Consider the following 25,398-nt stretch of genomic DNA (forward strand, 5'->3'; position numbering starts at 1 on the left):
GGTGTATTTATATATAAACATAGAAAATTTGTGTTTGATCCATTCTACTGTCATCTGTATTCCTATTTCCCTTTTCTTCCCTTCACTCCAACTTTGTCTAATCCACTCAATTTCTATTCTCTCCCCCTCCTTTGTTGAGTGGTTTAGCATCCATATATATTATATGTAATGTTTGTTTCACTCTACTATCCTTCCTATCTAAGTAACTATTCTCACCCCCCATTGTGAATTAAGATCCACTTATCAGAGAAAATATTTGGCCTTTGTGTTGTGTGTGTGTGTGTTGGCTTATTTCACTTAGAATGATATTCTCCAACTCCATCCATTTACCACCAAATGCCATAGTTTCATGCATCTTTAAAGCTAAGTAATATTCCATTGTTTGGGGGAATATATATAATCACATTTTATTTATCCATTAATCTGTTGAAGGACACCTAGGTTGGTTCTGTGGTTTAGCTGTTGCGAATTGTGGTGCTGTAAACATTGGTGTGGCTGCATCCCTATAGTGTGCTGTTTTTAAGTCCTTTGGGTATATTCCGAGGAGAGAGAGTTGGGTCAAATGATGGTTCCATTCTGGTTTTGCAAGGAGTCTCCATACTGCTTTCCATGGTGGTTGCACAAATTTGCAGTCAGTCCCATGAGCAATGTGTGAGTGTTCCTTTTCTCCCACATCCTCACCAACATTTATTGTTGGCTGTATTATTGATGATTGGCATTCTGCCTAAAGTGAGATAAAATCTTCACTGGCACGCATGCCCAGCGCCTGGCAGCCCACAGCATGAGGGCGGTAAGGAGGGCCAGGGCAGGTCCACAGTGGAGGGGCGTCACCCCCAGGAGGGGCACAGTGGGCAGGACCCCGGGACCCCGCCCCCGCACCTCCATGGCGGCGTTGACGGCCGTGTCGGAGCCCAGGCTGAAGTCCGTGCCAGGCACGTTGTTGCTGATGGTGGCGGGGATGACGCACATGACGATGCACAGCTCCTCGTAGCGTCCCCGCGCCTCCACCAGCTGCAGCACCCCCTCATAGGCCTGGGGGCGAGGCGGGAGGGGGAGAGGGGTGCTCTGCGTGCGGGCTCACCCTCCTCCCTGACCTGCGTGACCTGCATGCGGCTGGGCGCGGAGGCCAGGAAGGCCGGGGCCTCTGCAGTCTCCCATTGCCTGGCCTCATCCTGCGGCAGCTTCCAGGGGAGCTGCGTTCCGCTGAGGACCAGAGGGCTCCGTGGAGCTGCCGAGCCCACATCCACCCGCTGCTGGCTTATCATTCAGGGACGTCTGAGGACACCTCGCATGCTCCCCAGGCTCCCCTCTCCTCCTCGCCAGCCCAGGGCCTTCTGAACTGTGGAAGCCTTCAGGAGTCGATAACTGCCCCAGCCCTGACCCCACAGTGAGCACCCTGACCCTCCCACCACCAGCGCGGTGACCTGAGGCCGCACTTCCACCAGGTGTGTGGCCTGAAACAGGGGAGCCCCACTCAGGACTCTGGGCAGGGCAGCCCTTACCTCAAAGCCCCCGATGACCAGCAGGGCATGGATGTTGTAGGTGCGGAGATTCTCCACAATGGCCTCCAGGTGGGCCTTGGGCAGGGTCCTGCAGCAGATGCCATGTGGACATGTGCGTCCAAGGACTCATGTCCACACTGTCTGACCCCAGAAAGCTCATGCCTCGGCCATCCCAGAGTCCATGATCAGTCACTGAAACGCCCCTCCCTGAGACAGTGAGCTCCGTGCAGGGACAGAGATGTGGAAAGTGGCCACGAGTGGCCTGTGCACCCGTTTATCATCCTGAGACCACCAGACCCTGGGATGGAGACCACAGCCACAGCTGGCATGCCTGGTTATAAGGCCAGGAGAGGCCAGAACCCAGAAAGAGGCACAGGCGCCCCTGCTCCAGCCCACTCCCACACAGCGCCCACTGCAGCTCCTCTGCACAGCCAGCCACGGCTGAGCTCAGGCCAGGAGGCCCCGGCCCGGTCAGCTCGGCTGACCCAGAGCTGCCAACGGGGCTGGCTCCTAGGACTGCAGGGCTGGTGTCCTCTGTGACCCTGGAGACTGTCCCTGGCTCTCCCCTCCCACTGCCCAGTGCTGGCAGCTCACCTCTTGGTCCCCAGCATAGAGCCACCGCGTCCCAGCCAGCCAGCCACATCATGCCAGCCCACTTCTTGCACCTGGCAGGTGGGGGTGGGGTGGGGTACAGGTTCAGGGGAATGGAGTCTCCCAGCTCCTTCTCAGCAAGGCAGGCCTGTGCCCAGGAACAAAGGCCATGCCACGCTGACCACTACCACACAGCCAGGGTGGGATCTCCAGGCCTGGCTGGCAAGGCTAAGTGGATGCAGTCCCTCAGCTTCAACCTGACAGCTGGCCCCTGTACTGGGCCACTCTGAGGTTTGCATGTCAAGAGCCCCCCAAGTCCGTCTAAGTAATTGAGGGGTGGGCCACAAAGGACCAAAGGGCAAACAAGACCCAACTACAGCAGGTGCAGTGCTGGGCCCCAGCCCCCGCCCTCAGCAACACACCCACCTGGCCCTTGGCCAGGCCTTCAAAGCCGTCATGCACCACGTACACCGTGTGGCCATGGGAAATGCCAGTCCGCACCGCAGAGCGCACAGCTGCGTTCATGCCGGCTGCCGGGGCCCCCACATTCAGGATGGCCAGGGAGAAGTTGGTCTGCAGAGAGAGGGGACAGGACCGGAGCATGAGACACAAAGCTGGACAGGGAGTGAGTGAAGGCAAGCGCTGTCCACTCCGCCAGCTCCCCTGGAGCAGCACACATCTGCTGAGAAAGACCCCAGGAGACACAGTACAACCAGCACATACTGCAGTCCCCAGTAAGGGGAGTGGCCGCTGGCACCCAGCAGGGCTCCTGGGGCAGCATGGCGGGGGGGGGGGGTAAGCAGAGGTAAGGTTGCAGGCAACGGCCCATTCTCAGGGCAGGGCCAAGGGGTGTGGGGAAGGGGGCTGCAGCCGTCCTGCCCCCCAGCAGCCACTCTTGAGTGAGTGACCAGCTCCACTGGCTGCTGCAGTCAACCCTGCACACCCGAAATGCAAGTAGGGGGTCAGTGTTACACACAGCACGCCTGCACCGCCCTCCCGCGCCACCTCTGCACCCAGCGTGCACCTAGCACCTCAGTATACCTGGCTCTGCAGCAGCCAACTCCTAAGGACAGCATGGCCCAACTGTGGTTCCTGCCACCAAGCCAGCCTGCTGCCCCCAGAAGGGGTCACGCACCAGCCAGGTCCCGGGAGGGGCAGAGAGACCACATGGCTCCACCAGACATGCTGTGGGCACCAGGAGGCTGCAGGAGCACTGGAGGGATGGCTGAGGTGGGACAGTGGGCACCCTGGCCAGGCTGCACAGCCTCTGGAGCCCACCCAGCCTCTGGCACCAATGTGGCCACCTCCAAGAGGCCTATGAGCCAGAACCCACTGTGAAGTGTGTGGGTGGCCCCTCCTTGATCCTGGGACAAAGAAATTAGCCCTTTGTCACCCTGAGTCTGTAACACCCCTTAACCTGAGGCTCTCTGCCTGCTGGTGCTGTCCTCTCAGTGTTCCATCATGGGCTACTTCGTGCCCTGTGCCGAGTGACAAGAACCAGCCCACTCTGCAGTGGGGTCCCTGGACTCTGCACTGTGGCCCAGGCTTGGCTGTGGGACCTGCTGGTCCAACTGGCACTTGTGCCCACAAGCAGAGCCAAACCTAAGACCCCTTGCTGCTCAGACCCCAGGCAGCGGAGAAGGGCTCCACAGGTCAGCTTGGCCAGCCCCAGCTCGCGGACCCCAGGCTGCAGGGCGGGGAGGCACGCAGCAGGTGGGCTGAGGGCCTCTGAAGCAACATGGCCGGCTCTGCTCCCTCGCCTCACCTTCTCCTTGGAGAGCTTCTGGTGGGCGAGCAGTTTGTAAATGTTCCAATTGTTCTCGAAGCTCCTGGAAGGAAGCGGGTCATGCAGCTCAGCCCCAGCCACGCCACCACGCAGTGCAAGCCACGCTCCGCCCAGCAAAACTGGTCAGGCACACGCCCTGGGGCTCTGCGGGGACCCCGGCACAGCCACAAGGCAGCCAGACTGCGCACCGTGGCTTCCCAGGTGTCACACTCTGGCTGGTGCCTTCGACAGCAGGCTCAGTCCCCAGCACACACAGGGTTGTGACCAGCAAAGCATCCAGCCTGTGCAGCCCCGGCAGGAGCAGGAGCGCAGCAAGAGGCCATCAGAGCTGCCCAGGCAGAGTGGCCGGGATGCCTGCAGGAGGGGGGCATTCACACCGCCAAGGACCGGAGTCCACACAGCTGCTGGCCTTCGCTGTCCCATCAGCCCACCCGCCACGATGTACTAAACCAGCTGGAACCTCTCTGCATTGGGTGCTACCCACCCCAGTTCTGCCCTTCAGCAAGGCTACGCATGTCCAACAGGTTCTGTCCTGGCCGCTGAGGCCCACGTCCACCCCAGCCAGCTCCTTCACTGCAGACCCAGTGCCCCTGAGCTCCCCCAGCTAGGCTCCCTGAAGAATGCTGAGGGGACCCCAGGTGAGCACCCGCAGAGCCCACCTCTGCAGCTGAGCACAGCCCACGCCGGCCCCAACCGTGGGCCGAGCGGGCAGCACCCTCACCTGCCACGGAGCTGGATGGCCTCGTCAAACCTCCGGTCATCCATGGCTTTCTGCACTTCCTTTGTCTTAAAGAAGCAAAAGCACAGGCTGTCGGAGGCCCTGTGCGCCCTCACGGCCACAGCCCACCCCGTGGTCTCAATCCTGACCTCACAGCCCCTCAGCCCTCACCTCCCACCCCCTGCTGGATCCCTGCTCCAGCCACAGCAGTGTCCCCCGTTGGACCTGTACCCACCATTCCACTGCTTCCCTGCTCCTCCTCGTCCCTCCCTGCTCCTCCTCAGTCCCTGTCCCTCCCAGCTCCTCCTCAGTCCCTGTCCCTCCCTGCTCCTCCTCGTCCCTCCCTGCTCCTCCTCAGTCCCTGTCCCTCCCAGCTCCTCCTCAGTCCCTGTCCCTCCCTGCTCCTCCTCGTCCCTCCCAGCTCCTCCTCAGTCCCTGTCCCTCCCATTCTAAACCAAACACACGCCCCACTGGGCTTCTAAGGTCAGCCCAAGGCCACTGAGAGACTTTGGCTCCTCACAACCCCCAGGTCCCCTGCAGCTGACGCCCCTCTTGGGCTGTCTCACCTGGGCTGTGCCCACACCCCTCCCCCACCACTGTGGCCCTCCCTCATGAGGCCCGGGCTGCGCTGGGGGGACAGCATGGCAGAGCCACCCCACCCGACACACCAGCCATGTCGGAGGAGGGCAGGACAGTGCAGGGCAGGGCAGGTGGCACCAGCCTGAGGGCGGCGTTATGCAGGGAGGGGCTGGTACTCACCACCTGCACACACTCCATGAGGGGCAGCCGCACGGGCTGGTTCCCCGAGAGGCTGACCACGCAGGCTGGCGTGTCGGGCGTGGCCTCCAGCAGCGCCATCACGGCCTCCACACCCATCTTGCTGCTCTGTGCAGAGAGGGGCGCTCAGGCTGGCGCAGCCCACCTTCACGGCAGCTCCCCTGCCCTCTGCCCTCTGCAGACGCACACACCGCAGCTTCAGCCCCACTCGGCCCGCATCCACAACAGCTGTCGGCCACCACTTCACAGGCCTCCCACAGTCCTGCCAGGAGGGCCTGGCCTCGCCCCGAGGGCAGCAGGGGAGGGCTGAAGGCATCTCCAGGTGCCTCCCCCACAGAACTCCTTGAGCCCACCGTCCTGCTGCGGGTGCAGGTGGTGAGCACGGGGATACCATGTCCAGAACTGCCCGCCGGGGCCAGCCCCAAGTGCAGGTCCTGGCACAGCCAAGGAGCGCCAGCCAGGCGATGCAGGGCCCAAGCAGGCACCACCTGCTCCATGACCCCCTGGGCAGTTACAGGCACAGGGAGGCGGCCAGTTAGCCTCCTGGGTTCCTGTGCTTGTTGCCAGCAAGGTCCACCTGCCATTACTCTGGACTGTCTTTTCCAGGACATTAGGGGACAGTCCCAGAAAAGCAATGGTGGCTGCCTCAGGAGCAGCTGGCAGGCCACGGCTGAGATTCAGGTTCCCACTACATAGAGGTGTCACCTAGTGCTCCTCATGTCACCCGGTGGGGACACAGGCTCAGGACCAGCCCAGAAGCATGGAGACTCTGGGGGCGGCCACAGATGTGAGTGATGCACTGTCCTTTGTCTGACCCAGTGTCTTCTACCAGTGTCCACACACAGGCCAGCTAGTCTGTGACCTCCAGATAGGGAGGGACCCCTGCATCTCCCTATTCTTGGTGCTGCACCCCCCACCAAGCTGGGTGGTGGCTGGCTTGGTCCCAGTCCCAGGCCCCTCGTGGGGTCTTGGATGTGCACCTGATGTATTGTGTAGGGGGCAGCGGAGGCCTGGCCAGGTCAGCAAGACCCCTCCAAGGGTCAGTGAGTGCCATCCAGGTCTTTGGCAGGCCCAGGCGGAGCCCACACACGGACATTCTTCTGGGAAGGCTCAGAGCAGCACTGGGCCAGGCCACAGCACCATGCCGTCTCGAACCAGCCTAGGTCTTGTCTGCCTGGTCCCCTGCCAGGGTGACCAGCCCTCACGTGCAGGCTCTTTGCTACCCATGGGCCTTCCTGGCCCCAGGACTGGCTCCACTCGACTCCAGCATGACTCCTCAGAGGAGGAGCTGAGACTCGGCTGTAATCAGCACCACTGACAGCAAACCCAGAGAGCCCAGAACTGCCAGGAGGCCACCAGTCAGGCCCCTCTCTGCTCACTCCCCGCTCCCCCCGCCCCCAGGAACCTGCCCACAGCCACCAAGGGGGTCTGCAGCCCCGACTACCAATGTGTGCAGTGCAGAGGGCACTGGCAAGGAGACACAGGCAGGGTGGGATCTCGTGGACCCCAGGCCCAGCAGAGAGACGCTGACTGCATGCCCAACACGTCACCGTCACGTGCACACCACTCACCCCACACCTGGGCAACTGCTCACCCAGCCAGGGCGACGCCCACCTACCAGGACACGGTCGAAGGCTGAGGGCGTCCCTCCTCGCTGCACATGGCCCAGCACGGTCACTCGTGTGTCAAAGCCCAGCCTCTGGACCACCAGCTGGTTGTGGGGAAGAGATGGGGGGCCATGGGCTCCTGTGCCACCCGCTGCCCTCCGCTCCACCGGCCTGGCCCGGAGCTCACACCTGCCCAGCCTCAGAGCCTGCAGGGCAGCCAGGAGGCTCGCCTCTGAGCTGGGGGTCATGTGAGTGTGCACAGGTGAGATTTCCCAGGTGTGCGTGTGGGTGTGTACAGAAGTTCGAGTGCACTTTCATGGGACGTGCTTGCACACCGCAGCCCTGGACTTGTGGCCCTGGGCATGGGGACAGAGGAATCCACAGCAGGTGGGCCCCTGGTACAGTGCAAGGGGACACGGTCACCCAGTAGGAGCCCAAGGAGGGGGCACAAGGGCCAGGACCATGCTCCAACAAGGGGAGCCCAGGGCAGGGGTCATAGGAAGGCTCCTCCTCATGGGGCAGGGGTGTCCAGCTGCGGATCCAGCGTGGGGCAAGGGGCACCCTGTCCCTGAGGTGGAGCTGGGCTGTCCCTGGGGTGCTGGGGGCCCAGCCCTGAAGAGAGCTCGTCCTGGATTACGACTGGAACCCAGAGAACGGGGGCTTCCAACACAGAGAGGGACAGTGCCCAGGGTCAGGCCAGGGCTTCTCGGGGAGAGCCCCAGCTGCCATCCTGACCTGGCATCACCAGGGACGAGGATGCCTAGGAGGAAGCCAGTCCAGGCCCAGACAGCTGTCCCCACAGAGCGAGGGCGGGGACCCAATGAGAGCCCTGGAGGAGTGCAGACGCAGGAGCACTCTGCCCCGTGACCCGTCCCCACCCTCCACTCCCCATGGCCGGGCCCACTCCAGGGCGTCCACACACTCACGTCCTTCACATAGCTGGACGAGATGGGCTTCCCGTTGCGGTCGATGGCGCCCTCCGCAATGATGATGATGTTCAGCCGGGACCCCCGGCTCCGAGTCTGAGTCAGAGACACCCCAGGCTTCACCCACTGGCAAAGCCACCGAACATGGCCCTGGCCCCTGGAGCCGCCCTGGGGTCTAGGTCCTGGACCAGGACACGGTACCCTCAACCCCTGTGAGCCAGGGCAGACCTCCCCCAGCTCTGCAGGACCTGAAAGGAGGCCTAGGGTGCAGAGGGAAAGCTGAGTCAGGGCCCATGGACCCCAGCACCCTCCTGGGGGGAGGGACATGGGGCAGAGGCGGGGCGGGGGGGGGGACCCCAGCACCCTCCTGGGGGGAGGGACGTGGGGCGGAGGTGGGGTGGGGAAGGACCTGGGGCCAGGGCCACAGCACATGCTACAGGTGAGGCCTTCGAGTCCCAGGGCCTGGGCAGGGCCATCTGCAAGGAGGGCAGAGGAACCCATAGGGACAGTGCCCTCCCCAGTCCCTGAGCCAGGTCCCCGGTAGCTGGCCTGGGACACTCAGGTCCCTCTAAGCCTGTGTTCTCATCCTTAGATGGGTGACCTCACAGAGCTGACCACCAGACAGGGCTCCCTGGACACTGCACCCTGAAGCCACTGGGCAGGCCAAAGATGGCACATGGGGCCCGCGATGCCCCTAACACCCCACACCGAGCCTTGCTCCATGGGACAGTGGCCGTGCTTATGGTCACACAGCTCCCTGACAAGTTCAAAGTGCTCTGTGCTCCTTCTCTCCTCAGTGATGTCCTGTGATTCGCTCTGACCTGGGAACCCCCAGGTCCACAGGGGCCCCCAGAGCCTCAGACATGGAGACAGGTCGGAGCAGCTCATGTGCGGCCTGGGTGCAGTCAGCTGGGGTCGCAGGTGGGAGGGCTGCCCGGAGGAGGCAGTGCTGGTACCGGGGGCTCAGAGGGGACAGGGATGCGAGCAGATCCAAGAGCCGGGGCCTCCCTCTCTCTCCCTTAAGGCTCGGGAGGTGGGCAAGGCGAGAAACACCTGCACTCGGGGGAGCAGGTGCCCACGAGAGGCCCAGGTGCCTCCTACCAGGCAGGAGGCTGCAGAGCCCAGATCCAGGCCATTGAGCCAAGTGAGCAGAGGAGCTGTGGTCACACGGGCCAGCTCTGTCCTCACTGCAGCCAGCCTGGAAGGGCTCCACCCAGGGGGTCACGGCCTCATCCACGGCTCTGCCTCCACTGGGGAAGGTTCGAGAAGCCAGACCATGACCTTCAGCGGCTGCACAGTCGGAGGGAGGAGGAGCCACAGTGAATGGGGGTGAAGCCGCCACACTCACGTGGGGACTGGACCTGTGCCAGCCCCGGGCCAGCCAGCTGCTCCTGAGCTGTGAGCCTGCCCCTGGCCCCCCGCAAAACACAGACCCTCTGGACCCTGGAAACCAGAGCCAAAGCCAGAACCTCCATGCCCCTGGGCCCACCCTGCTCCACCAGGCCTGGGCAGAAGCTGCAGGAGGGGCTCCGTGGCCTTCCACCCACCATGCGCCCCAGCCTGACTAGAGTCAGCCATCCCAGTGGGGGGCCCTGAGGGTCTGCAGGACAGAGTCGCCCATTCTACCCAGAACCCCCTCCAGCAGGAGCTCAGGGCTGCATGCCTGGCACCCTGCTCCAGCCCTCCCAGGAGGCCTCGCCTCCCTGCCCCCTCCTGCTCCCACTCTGGCCCTGGGCACTCCTGGCCATTCATCCCCCTGGCTCAGAACCCACCGACAGGTGCCCGGCTGCCCTCAGCAGGGAGAACAGGCCTGGGATGAGGGGCCAGCCCCAGCCCCTCGCCACCCTGAGCCTGCCACCTGGGTGACTGCGCTGCACCCTGCACCCGCATCCTCAGCTTCAGTGGCTCAGACCCATGATCACTGTCCCAGGAAGCCAGGTCACCACGTTCCCTGCTGACCACACAGAGCCGAGCCCAGGACAGCAACCAGGGTGCCCCTCTCTGCAGCCCTTGCCCACCAGGGGCAGGACCCCAGGTGCACGCAGGTGACCACATGCCAGAGGGGCCGACAGCTGCTGTTGAACCAGTAGGACATGATGGACAGCCACAGAATCAGAGGACACTCCCCAGGGTCCCCTGAGGACATGCTACTCAGAGCCATCGAGGGCTGCAGCGAGGCCCTCAGCCGCTCACCTCACCCAGCCTCTCGCACATGAAGTTCTCCCAGCCATCCTCAGGGGGCGACTCGGGGATGAACAGCCAGTCGGCCCCCGAGGCCAGCGCCGACACGAGAGCCAGGTACCTGCGGGAGTAGGTCCAGCCGTCTTCTCCTGTCCCCCCTGCCCCAGCGCTCGTAGCTCACAGCCTTCCATGAGCACTATGGCATGCCAGACGCCACAGAAGGTGCCACGCCCACCCCCGCTGTCCCCGCCCCACCCAGCTGGCCAGGACAGCCCTCCTCACCCGCAGTGCCGCCCCATCACCTCCAGCACGAAGGTCCTCTGGTGGCTGTGGAGACGGAAGGGGCAGTGTGTCAGGGCCGCAGAGCTGTGCCAGGCTGACTGGCCCACGGACAGGGGCACAGGCAAAGGAGACTGCCCTGCCCCCATCCCCAGGGCTAGAGACACCCCGGGCTCCCCAACAGCCTCCGTCCAGTTGTCTGATGTACACTAAGGTCAAAGGCCACTTGCCAAGCCAGGGTCTGGCTGTCCCCAACATGACCCCAAGGAGCCCCTGCAGGTGCCACGACCCCCAAGGGCAGCAGCCACCGGGGCTGGGCCACATGGCTGAGGCCCCAGATCCACCTGGCAGGGTAGGAACCCAACCCCCAGCTCCTCGGCTGACCCCTGCCGACTCCTGCTGTCTCCAGGAGGCCAGCCTTTCCAGGAGGGGCAGGGAGGCCGGGAGCTGACTAGCTGGTGGGGCTCGCTCACCTCTGAGCGGTGGTGGTGATGGCGTCGATGACCTCCATGATGCGGTGCAGGGCTGAGTCGGTGCCGATGGTCATGTCCGTGCCGCAGAAGTCGTTGTCGATGGAGCCGACCAGCCCAGCGATGTTCAGGTGCGAGTAGGTCTGGGCCGTGGTCTCCGAGATCTTACCTGGGCCAGGAGTAGCGGGAAGACCTGGCTGAGTCTGTACTGAGTCTGTACGGTTCCCTTGGCCACCATGAGGGGTGACGGGGCTGTCTGCACCGGGTGGTGCCCACCACACTCCACCCAACACCCTGTGGTAAGGAGCGGCCATGCCCACGCTCCAGGGCCCCCAAGTGGCACAGGCGAGGCTCCAAGAGGCTACTTTCTAGGCAGCAACCTGGGACACTGCGTCTAATGTCACCCTAATTCTAACCGCATTTCTGCCAACTGTGGCAGCCTGTCACCATGGCCAGAACCTCTCGGGAGCCGATCACACACTGCCATGAAGCCCAGGCCGTGCTGGAGTGCCAGCCAGCACTGCCCGGCTCCTGGATGCCAGGTCACCTCAGGTCACTCTGACCCCTCACCACCAGCCGCCGCAGCCCTACATCTGAAACCACCTAGGGTCGTCCTGCCTTGGTGGCAGCCAGGCCACCGGCTCTTGCACAGACCCACCTTCCCCCACCAGCTCCTTCAGCAGGCTGCCCCACTCGCTGCGGAAGATGTTGGCGCCCGTGAGGCTGCCGTCCCCCCCCCCCCCCCCCCGATGACGCACAGGTTGGTGATGCCCCGCTGGACCAGGTTGTAGGCTGCTGCCAGGCGTCCCTCCCTCGTGGTGAAGGCCTTGCAGCGGGCGCTGCCGATGACCGTGCCGCCCTGCAGAGGAGAGCAGCGCCTCAGGTGGGCTGGCAGGTGGTGGAGGTCCCTGGGGGCACCAGAGAGACCAGAGTACTGGGCAGCAAGTCCAGGGACATCTCCAAGCCTGGACAGGGTCCCCACATCCCAGGCCTTTCTCAAGCAGGAGGGGACAGAGCATGATGGGTCTGGAAACTGGAAGCACCGCACATGCTAGCACACACTTGCACACGCTCGCACACACTCGCACACACACACAGTGCATTGCTGCAGGGAGCCGGCCGGGCCCACGAGGAACAGACCTCGGCAGCCCCCCGCTGGCAGCTTCGGCCTGCTCCCCACCTCAGGGCCCCAGCCCTGGCACACAGCTGCGGTGCACGGCACTCCGGGGCCAGGGTGCCCCTGCCCACGTGGCCGTGGGGACCTCACACCCATTCCCCTCTGTGTTACTCCTGAGGCCTTCCGGGCTGCGTCCACGCCCTGCAGCAGCACCCACCAGTCTGCACCAGAGCCTCCTGTCCAGACCCCTGTCGTGGGCCTGGACTCCAGCCAGACTCCTGGCAGCACCACACAACCAGGAGGCCTGGGCAGCCTGCAGTGGGCACCTGCAGGATGGGGTGAGTGCACCCACGTGCTCAACGTGCTCACGGGGCAGGAAAGGCCGCCTGACCACAAGCCTCACCAGCTGGATGATGTTGGAGATGCTGAGCCAGTTGGCGGGCTTGATGTTCTCACCTCCTTCCACGAGGCCCTCGTAGCCCTAAAACCAGAGTGGGACGGGCATGAGACCAGGGTGGCACAGCAGCCAACAGCACCCTCATCTGGGAGACGGGAGCTGGTCATGGCCAAAACCTCACCAGCAGGAAGCCAGCCTAAGGGTCCCCACCTCAAGGCCCAGCCACCCCAAGGGCCTCAGGTAATGAAGGTGGGACTGTGCATGTGGCTCCGAACCCCGTCTACACAGCCAGGGAGTCGGTTCAGTGCAGAGAACATTCACTTGGCAAAGGCTCATGGAGCAGGAGCCCACCTGGTGCGCATTCCCAACGCCAAGCACTCGTCACTGCACCCAGAGGACCCCGGGGAACCCACCGCCCCACCTCCTGGGGGCACAGATTAGATCTGCCAGGAGTGGACGTGGCAGGAAGGCCCTGCAGAGGGCCTCTGCCTGCTGCCCTGCCCCGTCCTCCCCTCCTAGTGGGCCAGCCCCTGTGTGAAGACCCCCCCCCAGGAACACGAAGTCTGCAGTAGGGGCGGTGGAGACCAGGCTGCTGAGGGGTCCCAGAGATGTGCTCCAGGTGTCTGAGAAGGTCCTCGTGAGTCTGACGCAGGGTGACGCAGCCCACCGCAGCCCCGCCTCGGGTGCCCAGTCAGCCGTGGCTCCTGCTCCTCCTGGCTTTTCCAGACGGGTGACGAGGCCAAGGGGTGGGAGGTAATGCTCCCTGGGGAGCAGTTCACACGCAGGGCACAGAGATGGTTCAGCTCAGGACACAGAGGTCACCACGGCAAGAGCAGAGAGCTGGCGCCAGCCCTGAAGTCCACGTGGGCCAGGCCAGCCAGCGGGCACTTGCCCACCCTGCCATGGCCTGACACACGTGGTTCTCGGGGGCACCCCATGCTCCGCGGGCCCACAGCAACCTTCCTGGCTCAGGCCAGGCGGCCCAGCCATGTGTGTGAAAAGCAAGGCCAGGCCCTGCCCAGGACGCTGCTGCAGGCACAGACCTGCTGGGCCGGGTCAGGCAGAGCCAGTGCAGGGCCACAGCCTGGCCCCCGCCCCGTGGGGAGGAACACGCAGGCAGGCCCTGCAGACCCCAAGGCAGCCAGTAGGGCCTCCTACCCCTGCCCCCCAGATGTCTCTGCCCAGAGAGGGCGCCCCTTCTCAGGCCCCACTCACTCCCCACTCCCCAGCCCTCCCCTACCCTGCAGGTCCGGCCCCAGGCAGCCTCTGAATTAGCTCCTGTCCCTAAACCCCGGAGAGGAAGGAGTCAGACCTCTCACTTAATAGAAGAAACGGAGGGTCCAGGAGGTGAAGGGACTTGCACACAGACTTGAACCCAGCCTCCCTGCCTGGAGCCCTGTGTCCTCAGGGTATGGGCCACAGCGCCCAGCTTCTTGGATTCCTAGGACTCAGATCTGCTTCTGAAGCCACTGCAGGACATGCAGGCTCCAGGCCCCATGTTGGCCTGCCCCTCACTGTTCCTCCTCCCACTCACTGTGTGTTCATTCATCAGACACCCTGTGGAGCAGAGGGGTGGGCCTGCCACAGCTGGGGCCAGGAGCAAGGGCACAGTGGCACACGCCTCTGATCCCAGTGGCTTGGGAGGCTGAGACAGGAGGATCAGGAGTTCAAAGCCAGCCTCAGCAACTCAATGAGACCCTGTCTCTACATAAAATACAAAAAAGGGATGAGGATGTGGCTCCAAGGTGAAGCACCCCTGGGTTCAATTCCCAGTACAAAAAAAAAAAAAAATAGAGGGCAGAGAGAGGGGCGGGGTGGAGGCCCTGGGAGAGGGCAGGCTGGACTTGGCTACACAGCGAGGGAATTCCAGAGATCTGTGAGCAGGGAGGGAGGGAGGGAGGGACAGGGCATGTGTGTATGCAAGGGCCGTGTGTGTGTGTGTGTGTGTGTGTGTGTGTGTGTGTGTGTGTGTGTGTTCCCATCCCTGCACCAGAGCACCCGCTGCAGGATCAGCCCCAAGCCCAGGACAGGGCTGGGAGGTGAGACACAGGAACATCCCACAGTTAGTGACAGAACAAACAAGGACGTTGCTTGGTTTCACCCTCCAGGGCCTGTCTGTGCTGGTCACTGGGCAGGGTCACAGGACCTCAGAAGGGGACTGAGGCAGCCTCACAGCAGGAAAGCACTCCCCTGGGCAGGGCCAGGCCTCCAGGCTGAACAAAGACCAACAATGCCAGCTCCCCTGCCCCTCCAACTCCCCGGGAGGACCCCTGGCAGCCCCCTGGCAGCCGCTGAGCCTGGAGTGGGCTGGTTCCTGGGTACCAGGAGGCCACCAACCTCGGGCAGGTCTCCTTCCTGCAGATGCCTTGACCAGGCCCCTACTTCCTGCCTCACACTGCCCTCACCCTGTATCAGGGGCAGCCCCCACCACCACAGCCCAGGCCACCTGAGGGCTTCCAAGGTGACCACATACAGCAGGCCACAGTCCACACCTGGCCACCCTGCTTCCCCAGGGACACCTGGCCACCCTGCTTCCCCGGGCACACCTGGCCACCCTGCTTCCCCAGGGACACCTGGCCACCCTGCTTCCCCAGGGACACCTGGCCACCCTGCTTCCCCGGGCACACCTGGCCACCCTGCTTCCCCGGGCACACCTGGCCACCGTGCTTCCCCGGGGACACCTGGCCACCCTGCTTCCCCGGGGACACCTGGCCACCCTGCTTCCCCGGGCACACCTGGCCACCCTGCTTCCCCGGGCACACTTGGCCACCCTGCTTCCCCAGGGACACTTGGCCACCCTGCTTCCCCAGGGAAACCTGGCCACCCTGCTTCCCCAGGGACACTTGGCCACCCTGCTTCCCCAGGGACACCTGGCCACCCTGCTTCCCGGGCACACTTGGCCACCCTGCTTCCCCAGGGACACCTGGCCACCCTGCTTCCCCAGGGACACTTGGCCACCCTGCTTCCCCAGGGACACTTGGCCACCCTGCTTCCCGGGCACACTTGGCCACCCTGCTTCCCCAGGGACACCTGGCCACCCTGCTTCCCCAGGGACACTTGGCCACCCTGCTTCCCCGGGCACACTTGGCCACCCTGCTTCCCCAGGGACACCTGGCCACCCTGCTTCCCCAGGGACACCTGGCCACCCTGCTTCCCCGGGCACACTTGGCCACCCTGCTTCCCCAGGGACACCTGGCCACCCTGCTTCCCCAGGGACACTTGGCCACCCTGCTTCCCCAGGGACACCTGGCCACCCTGCTTCCCCAGGGACACCTGGCCACCCTGCTTCCCCAGGGACACCTGGCCACCCTGCTTCCCGGGCACACTTGGCCACCCTGCTTCCCCAGGGACACTTGGCCACCCTGCTTCCCCAGGGACACCTGGCCACCCTGCTTCCCGGGCACACTTGGCCACCCTGCTTCCCCAGGGACACTTGGCCACCCTGCTTCCCCGGGCACACTTGGCCACCCTGCTTCCCCAGGGACACCTGGCCACCCTGCTTCCCCAGGGACACCTGGCCACCCTGCTTCCCCGGGCACACCTGGCCACCCTGCTTCCCCGGGCACACCTGGCCACCCTGCTTCCCCGGGGACACCTGGCCACCCTGCTTCCCCGGGGACACCTGGCCACCCTGCTTCCCCGGGGACACCTGGCCACCCTGCTTCCCCGGGCACACTTGGCCACCCTGCTTCCCCAGGGACACCTGGCCACCCTGCTTCCCGGGCACACTTGGCCACCCTGCTTCCCCAGGGACACTTGGCCACCCTGCTTCCCCGGGCACACCTGGCCACCCTGCTTCCCCAGGGACACCTGGCCACCCTGCTTCCCCAGGGACACCTGGCCACCCTGCTTCCCCGGGGACACCTGGCCACCCTGCTTCCCCGGGGACACCTGGTCACCCTGCTTCCCCGGGGACACCTGGCCACCCTGCTTCCCCGGGCACACCTGGGCCACCCTGCTTCCCCGGGCACACCTGGCCGCCCTGCACCCATGCACCCTGCACACACCCTACCTCGTAGATGAGGAAGACTTTGGCGCCCACGTAGATGCCCATGCGTGTCACAGCCCTGACGGCAGCATTCACACCTGTAAGGGAGTCGGGGCGAAGCGCATCAGTCCAGCCTCCAGGACACTGGAGACCCTGGCCCACAAAATGAGACCAGCCTGGGGCCGGCTTCAGAGCCCTGGAGTGACACAAGGGAAACCCCCACGGAGCAGCAGGCCGGGGACAGCTGCTCAAGGGTCGCTGGCCTCCGTCCACCTGCTGTGTCCCCAACCTCTGCAGTCCTAACCTTGGCGACAAGATTGGCCCACAGATCCAGGCGCTGACCACGAGGACCCAAGGATGAAAGGGCAGGGTCCCCTGCTGTACAGTCTCAGGCCAGGACATGGGCAGAATGCCCTCAGAAGCACCCATGGATGCACCCCTCCTTCCTGTCCCCTAGCAGGCTCCCAGGACTGCCTCCACGTTCCCTCTGCTCTGCAGGAGTCCCTCTGGGGAGGAGGCCTGGGCCAGGTGGAGCACGCAGCACACAGGAGGCCTCTGCGGTTCGCCTCAAGGCGGCCCGGACCCACAGCACAGCGGGGCAGGCGAGACCATCCGGCCCCAGAGGGCGGCGAGCTGCAGTCGCACAGCTGGATGGCGCTGCTCTCCCCCAAGGAGCCTCTGCCCCTCTCCTTACCAGCCGGGCACACATGCACACCCAGACGCCCGTCCCAGGCCTCAGGAAAGCTGTGCCCGGGGGAGCCATGCCCCCAGCCTCTAGAGGCCTGAGGTTCTTCTCTGCTGGGTGCCCTTCTAAAGCTCCAGGAGGTCCCTCGAATGGAGTGGGTCTGCACTGTGACCCCAGGAGGATCCATGGCCCTACCCCGGGGCCCCAGAGGTCCCAGCTTGGCTTGAGGGCTTGGAGGACTGAGTAGTTCTGAGACAATGCCCCCCAGGCCTCGAGGAAGCCCCCTGGGCAGAGCCTCACACCACCTGCTCCCTGTCCATGGCCCCCCGCGGCACACTGGCCACCATCCTGGGTGAGATGAGAAACCCATTCCTGGGGGAGAGCAAGCCAGCAGACTCACCTGGACACCCCACTCACATACCCAGGGCACAGCAAGCAGCCCTCTCCAGACCCAGCAGACACCGGTGCCAGGGCTGCTGCTGGAGGGGCACCCAGACATCAGGGTGGGCAGAGCCCAGGGGCCAGCGGGCACTCCCAGCTTACACACTTGCCAGACACATCAACTGTCTCACAGCCCATGATGACAGAAGTGGGGTCGCCAAGGTTAAAGAGGGGGTACAGCAAGCACCCCAAAACCCAGAAAGCCATGCACCCCAGCAGACATGAGCACTGTCTGAGGAGATCAATGCCTGGAGTCAGGGCCAAGGCTGGGCAGGGGGCTGCAGGTTCCCCCTGCCCTCTGCCCTCACTGAGCAGGGGACACAAGGGAGAGGAGGTCAGCCAGAGCCCTCACCAGCCCCAGAGAGAGGTCCAGACCCTCCTCTAGCAGAAGGAGAGAGCCAGCTGCTCAGACAGGACGAGGGGGCTGCAGCGAGGCAGAGGCCAGGTCCCACTGCCCAGTGCAGATCTCTCTCAGGTAACCCCAGCTCCGGGGGGACCCGTGCACTATGGCCAGGCCAGCCTGGTGTCAGCAGCTCACTGGTCAGCCTAGTGGGCTCCCAAGAAGCCCACTGGGGACAGCAAAGTGCCCAAGCTAGGGTAAAGTGTGACCGTACCCCTGGCTTGCAGTGACTTCAGGACACTGCGAAATAAACCCTCATGACACCCAGAGGCAACAGCAGCCAAAACCAGACAGTGTTCCACACTCGGGAGAGGAGCAGGCAGCCACATGGTGTGCGGCTCATCTCAGGCTGGGCCAGGGCTGCTGCTATGGAGCCGGCCACCTGAGGGCGAGGGATCCCTAACCCTCACAGAAGAAGCTGGCTCTTCAAAAGGCCTACTTCACCAGGAGTGGTGGCACACGACCATAATCCCAGTGGCTCAGGAGGCTGAGGCAGGAGGATGGCAACTTCAAGGCCAACCTCAGCTATTTAGCAAGGCCCTAAGCAACTTAGCGGGACCCTATCTCAAAATAAAAGAAAGAGCTGGGGATGTGGGTCTGTGGTTAAGCACCCTGGGTTCAACCCATGGAGGGGGATAAAAAACACGCGTATTTAACTCCCTTTAACCTGCTTTTGGGCAGCAGACCGCCCCCCAGCCCCCCACCACCGTCAGAAGGGCAGGCAGGAGCCGCCTCAGCCGACAAGCAGCCCCCTCTCTGCTCCAAGGACTGAGCTTGCATTTGCTCCTAAAGCGGCTTCACCATGGCTATGTCCGGGGAAAACAAGGTCCCGTACAAGGTAGGGATCCTGGGATGAGGCCACGGAGTCCCGGTTGGCCAGCAGGCCAGCCAGAGCAGGTTGCCCAAACTCTAGGCACAGCACGTGAAGAGAGACAAGCAGGGCAGGACACTCAATCCGCACTGACCAACAGGGAAGGCAGAGCCCCAGCACTGGGCATGGGCTAGAAGGGCCTGGGAAGGAGAGGTGCCAGGGCAAAGCGGCAGCGGGGTCGGGCGGGCGGGCAGGGTGTGCCTGCTCCAAGTCTTCCCTTACTCTGCACAGACAGACACCCTGGGCAACCGCCGTCCCGAGGCTGCCGCCTCCCGGCCCACAGGAAGGGAGAGACCCACAGCTGCCGAGGACAGGACTTCCTGGCCGGCTGGAAGAAGCCTGGCAGGCCCCTTCCCCTTTAAAATAAGGAAAACCCTCAGCTAGAGGGAAGTGCTGGGTCAGGTCACAGAGCCACTGAGCTCAGAGCGGCCAGGACTCAGGCCCTGCCCCGGCGAGGCACTCACTGCTGGCACATCCTGACACCCAGATGGCTCTGGGTCCCATTCTCCAGCAGCCGAGAGCCCAGCGCTGACACAGGGCACACTGGGAACGTGGAGCCTGGCCACCGTCTAGGGCAGGTCACAGGAGCAGTGCTGAGCGGGGGGTGGGGGGCCTCAGGACAGATGGCTTTTCAGGATTTACAAAGCAAAAGGCGCTGCTCTGCCCAGATGCCAGCTGCTGCCCCTCATCCAGTGATCTCTGTCCACTGCCCGGCATTAGCCCCAAGCTCTGAACCGGGGGAGCCTGCAGTAGAGTCCCCCTCACTGCCAGCCCAACCAGAAAGACAGGTCCCCAGGCTGTAAGTCAGAGACCAGAGCCCACCTAAGAGGAGCAAGGCTTCCGGGGCTTGGGAACACACTTGCAGGGGCTCTGACGGGTGCTGCCCTACGTCCAAGAGCACTGCCCACTCCAGGTGAGGCACCGAGCAGCACGCGCAGGGCAGCGGACGTGAGCAGACGGCTTTGCCCTACCCCTGCTGGGCCGGGGGAACTTGGTCTCAGGGTCCTTCACCAGCATCACAAACCCCATGTCTGCACTCTCAGCCCTGAGGATGGCCCAGCCCATCAGGTCCCTCCTGAGGAAAGGTGCAGGGATGGGCACACCCAGGGGCCCTGCACGCCCACCAGCTGGCCTTCCTGCAGACAAGCTCATGGAGACCTCCTGGGCTTGAGGGACCCTGAGGCTCCAGGGAGGACTGGGGGCTTCCCCAGGCTCAGGGAGAAAGTGCCTCTCTGACAGGTAGGTAAGTCCAGCCGTACCACAGGGCGTCTGTCCACCGCCCTCTGGGCCTTTCCCACTGCTGACCTTCACGGGATGATGCTTCTCGAGGGCCCCTCCAAGCTCACGGTCTCCTCACCCAGGAAGCCACCACTGCCCAGGAGCAAACACCCTCATGTCACAGGCAGAAGGGCACACTGACCGGCAGCCTGGGCCAGGCCCTAAGCTCCACCTGAATCCCCAGTCTGTCTCATCAGCAAGACTTCCACCTTCCTGGGCTATGTCCTGATAGAATCTGTTTTCTCCCTCTTCCCCAGCTCCTGGTGGGGGATCAGACATCAGGACTGTGCATCAGGGAGGGCCTGTGGATCTGCCCCTTCTGAACTCTCCAGAAGGAAACAGACCAGGCCCACTGCAGCCCCGCCCAGCCCACCACCTCCTTAAGGCCTCTCCTCTCTCCTGAGGACTAGGGTGGGTGGTGTTGCCAAGTGGCCGTGTTCCACAGGGGACACACTGGCCACTTAGACAACTGGAAACCAGAAGTCAGAGCAGGACCAGTCCACCAGGAGAGGGACTGAGGGACACAGACATCCCCCTCTACCCCAGGCCAAGAGTAGGGTGCACTTACCGAGCCTTCCCAGGCCAGGCAGACCCTACAGACCCTGGGCACCATCTGGGGCCTGTCTGAAACCCAGCAGGTGAGAAGAGGACTTGGATAAGAAGCATCCCAAAGCCCCCAAAGCTCCCCTCCGGACAGCTGCCCTCTTCCCCAGCCAGGCCCCAAGTCAAAGGGCCCGGGGAGGAGCGGGGAGGAACCAGGAGGTGGAGGTGCTGTCAGGGTGGCAGCCGCGAAGGCAGCTGGGAGCGGCTGGGGAACACTGGTTCCTGCTCCTTTCAGGCTCCAGGCTGGACTGGGTCCCACTGCCCACTCAAAGACCACTGCTCCACGTGGCTTCTGGGAGACAGAGGTCTTGACACGTGTTGCCCAGAAGAGGCGCTGAGGGCCAGTGGCTACCGGGGGCCAAGGCCACTGCTCTGCGATCCACGCCTGGGTCCCGGCCCAGCCGGCTGCGCGGACACACCCCCGGGGCCAGAGTGGACGGGGCGGGCGAGGGCGGGGCGCCAGGAGGCCCGTGGCCCGCGGCACGTACGCGGGCGACCCAGAGCGCGTCGGGGCGGAGTCCAGGGACCGGGACCCAGAGGCGGGCGCCCGGAGCGGAGGCCAAGCTGGCCCAGTGTCCCCAGACCCCAGGGCGAGGGGGGGCGCTCCGGGGGAGCCCGGAGAGGGTGGGCACCCCGCTTCCCCCGGCCACAGGCCCTCGCTCCGCCGCCCACCTTGCGCGTCGCCGCCGCTGGTCAGCACTCCGATGGCCTTGCCGGCCCCCGACATCCGCAACTTCTCCAGGTCCACGGTGGCCATGGCGGCGGCCGAGACGCAGGACCCGCGCTCCGCTCCCGCCTGGCTCTGCGTGCCCGGTCACTGTAGCCGGGTCCCCGCCCCGCGCCGCCCGCGCCAGGGTGCCGGCCCCGCCCCCAGCGCTACGCCTGAGTGACAGGCGCGGGGACGCGGCTGCCCAGTTTCTGCAGGTGGGGCGACGGGATTGGGCCCGGAGCGCGGCAACCGGGGAACCGGCCCGCGCAGGGACCCAGCGCGACGCTCTCCGGAAGTGCCTGTCCGATCCCGGAGTCCCTGGGGTGCTCTGGCGCGCCCTCGGTGCCTGACCACACAGCAGCTGGGTTCAGGGTCCCACCAGGGCCCGATGGGCCGCCTGTTTCCAAACCGGTGCCCTTTAACAAACGCTCGCGCTTTTAAGTGCTCCCTGCGTGGCTGTGCCAGTGTCTTAAAACCCGTGGCAAAGGCTTCGGTGTCTTACAAACGCTTGGCCGCACGGAGTGGACCTGAGTGGGGCCCAAATGCTTCCCTGCCCAGCCTGATTCCGGGGCTCCACTTGCCCGACCGGGCTGGACAAGAGTGTGTTTTTTCAGATTCTTTGGGGTGGCCATGATCTGCCCGCCCCCATGAGGTGGGCTCAGAGAGGCCCTCCTGCTGTGGCTGAGCTGGCCGCTGGGGGACGCAGTGGCAGAATGGAATTGAAAGAAAACCAGCAGCCTTCAGGACCTCAGGGAGTCTGCAGGACCCTGGAGGACTCTTGCCCACCAGGCAGCCCCTGGGGAGCTCCTGGCTGAGGTCTGGCCCTGCTGGGAAGGTCAGTCATGGAGTAGGGGGTCTTCTAGCCACCGGCAGAGCAGACAGGCCCCTGCCCTCAGGGCCTTCAGAGTTGTGAACTGCAGCCAAACCCAGGGTGCTAAGAAAAGGTGGCCATGCCACCAGAGTCCCTGCTCAGGGCCAGCAGGCGAGTTGGCCAGACACCACTGGAGTCCCTGGGGTCGGTGGGTTGCCTCTGGGTGATGATTACATGCAGCGTTAATGAGAACTGTTGGCTGATCTACAATGTGTGCAGTGCATATTTCTGTTTATTATGTATTTATTTACTCCGGAGCTCTGAAGTCCTAGGGCCTGTTTGCCTGGTGCGTGCAGGGCAATGACTCACCACGGAGCTGCATTCCCAGCCCTTTTCTTTTCTTTTTTAAATAGGGCATCATAAGTTGCTGAGTCTAGCCTCAAACTTCAATCCCCTTTCCTCAGCCTCCTAAATTGCTAGGATCACAGGCCTGCGCCACCGTGCCCAGTTGGTAAGCACATTCTTTTACTTAACATTCTGCCTTGACCCACCTAAAGACTGGAGACACAGGAAGTGGCCAGCTTCCCTCTCCATGTCCTTCATTACCGTCATGAAGAACTTGACACACATAAGCCATTTTGTTTTGTGTTTTTCCTTTTCCAGTGTTATTTTGAAGATAGCATTCACTTTTAAAATTTGTTCTTTTTAACTATACATGACAACAGAGTATATTTTTTTAAATATCTATTTTTTTAGTTGTAATTGGAGACAGTACCTTTGTTTTCTTTATTTATTTTTATGTGGTGCTGAAGCTCAAACCCAGGGCCTCACACTCGCTAGGTGAGTGCTCTACCACTGAGCCCCAGCCCCAGCCTGACAACAGAGTATATTTTGACAAATTTTTTTTTTAAAGAGAGAGTGAGAGAGGGGAGAGGGAGAGAGAGAGAGAGAGAGAGAGAGAGAGAGAGAGAGAGAGAGAATTTTTAATATTTATTTTTTAGTTCTCGGCGGACACAACATCTTTGTTGGTATGTGGTGCTGAGGATCGAACCCGGGCCGCACGCATGCCAGGCGAGCGCACTACCGCTTGAGCCACATCCCCAACCCAATTTTGACAAATTTTTTACAAACATGGAATATGTTTTATTAGGATCCCAGTCTTGTTGTGCATGCTATGAAGAGTCACTGTGGTACATTCACATATGTACATAGAAAACTTATGTCACATTCATTCCACTGTCTTCCTATTCCTGTCCCCCTCTGTAACAGGGGTCTATTTTAGGCTTTGAATTAGCCCTTGCTGTTTGGCCACTGCAACTTTTTTCTTTTTCTTTTCTTTTTTTTTTTTTTTTTGTGAGAGAGAGAGAGAACTTTAATATTTATTTTTTAGTTTTCGGCGGACACAGCATCTTTGTATGTGGTGCTAAGGATCAAACCCCGGCTGCACGCATGCCAGGCGAGCGCACTACCGCCTGAGCCACATCCCTAGGTCATTTCTTCCTCTCCCTCTCTCCCTGCTCCTCCTGGATGTCAGGGGAAACAGGGTGACCTTCCCCACCCTAGGCAGAATATCTGTCCCTGAGCACACACCCCCATGAGATTGAAGTCATCCAGGTTTGGGGATGGCACCAAAAGATCTCAGAAAAGACTATTTCCCGAGTTAAGGAGTGAGTCACACTCCAACAGAGAGCGCGTGGAAGGTAGCCTGAGTCACCTCTCTAACAGCCCCTGCTCCTGCTGAGGGGCAGAATCCCACCTATGGGTCAGGAGTCCCCTGTGTTTCTCCTTTGCTAGCAAAGCAATAAAGATTTCTTTTTCACTTTTCTCAACACTGTGTCCTCGTTACTGGGTTGGCGTCAGGGACCAGGACGAGCTTTCAGTAACACAACACCTCCCTTCCCTTCATTCCCCTTGGTCTAATTCACTGAACTTCCATCTCCCCTCCCACCGCGGTTGTGTGTTAGCAGCCCCTATCCGAGAGAACATTCGGCCTTTGGTTCGGGGGGATTGGCTTATTTCCTTAACATAGTTGTCTCCAGATCCATCTATTTACCAGCAAAAGTCATAGTCATCATCACTGAGTAACATCCCATCACGTGGGTACACCACATGTTCTTCACCCGGCCATCTGTTGAAGGGCACCTGGGTCGGTTCCACAGTTTAACTACTGTGAACTGAGCTGCTGTGAACATCGATGTGGCTGCGTCACTGCAGTGTGCTGATTTTAAGTCGTTTATGTATAAATTGAGGAGTGGGATAACTGGGTCAAATGGTGGTTCCATTCCAAGCTTTCTGAGGACTCTCCATACTGCTTTCCAGAGTGGTTGCATCAATTTTCAGTCCCACCAGCAGTGTATGGGTGTGCCTTTTCCGCATTTATTGTCCTCACCAGCATTTATTGTTACTTGTATGCGTGATTGTTGCCATTCTGACTGGAGTGAGATGGAATCTCAGTGTGGTTTTAATTTGCATTTTTCTGATTGCTGGAAATGTTGAACACTTTTTCATATATCTGTTCACCATTCATGTTTCTTCTGTGAAGTGTTTGTTCAATTCCTTAGTCCATTTATAGATTGGGTTTTGGTTTTTTTTTTAATTTTTATTTTTTTCGATGTAGATGGACACAATATCTTTGTTTTATTTTTATTTATTTTTATGGTGCTATGCATCAAACCCAGTGCCTCATGCATGCAAGGCAAGCGCTCAACCACTGAGCTACAACCGCAGCCCTGGTGTTGAGTTTTTTGAGTTCTTCATGTCTCCTGGAGATAATGCTGTATCTGAGGTGCAGGTGCCAAAGACGTGCTCCCATTTTGTAGGCTCTCTCTTCTGCTCTGTTTCCTTGACTGTGAAGCTCCTTAGTTTGATACTATCCTGTTTAGTGATTCTTGATTTTACTTCTTGCACTTTAGGAGTCTTGTTGAGGAGGAAGTCAGTTCCTAACCTGACATTATGGAGATTTGGGCCTGCATTTTCCTCTAGTAGGTGCAGGATCTCTGGTCTAATGCCTAGGTCCTTGATCCATTTTGAGTTGATTTTTGTGCAGAGTGAGAGATAGGGGTTTGATTTCATTTTGTGACATATATATGTTAATGGCACCTTTGTCTAGTATGAGATAACTGTATTTGTGTAAGTTTGTCTCTGTGTCTTCTATTCCATTGGTCTACATGTCTGTTTTGGTGCCAATACCATGCTGTTTTTGTTACTATAGCTCTGTAGTGTAGTTTAAAGTCTGTTCTTGTGATTCACTTTTCTTGCTGA

The 25,398-nt window shown here is 61.7% G+C and overlaps 1 protein-coding gene across 1 annotated transcript; it reads right to left on the reverse strand.

Annotated features, from left to right (window-relative positions):
- Positions 1–702: 702 nt before the first annotated feature.
- LOC308639161 (ATP-dependent 6-phosphofructokinase, liver type-like) lies at positions 703–21,460 on the reverse strand (the record flags this gene model as incomplete). Its single annotated transcript, XM_081277247.1, is given in 17 exon segments — positions 703–1,032; positions 1,503–1,590; positions 2,097–2,167; positions 2,520–2,666; positions 3,859–3,922; positions 4,601–4,665; positions 5,357–5,482; positions 6,993–7,085; positions 7,908–8,003; positions 10,101–10,209; positions 10,371–10,415; positions 10,841–11,006; positions 11,496–11,574; positions 11,577–11,696; positions 12,358–12,435; positions 16,364–16,437; positions 21,290–21,460. Coding segments are annotated over 17 exon segments (1,836 nt in total). The 5' UTR covers positions 21,375–21,460.
- Positions 21,461–25,398: the final 3,938 nt, after the last annotated feature.

This window comes from Spermophilus citellus, assembly GCF_964194105.1.
Source record: "Spermophilus citellus genome assembly, chromosome: 1".
Lineage (NCBI taxonomy): Eukaryota > Metazoa > Chordata > Mammalia > Rodentia > Sciuridae > Spermophilus > Spermophilus citellus.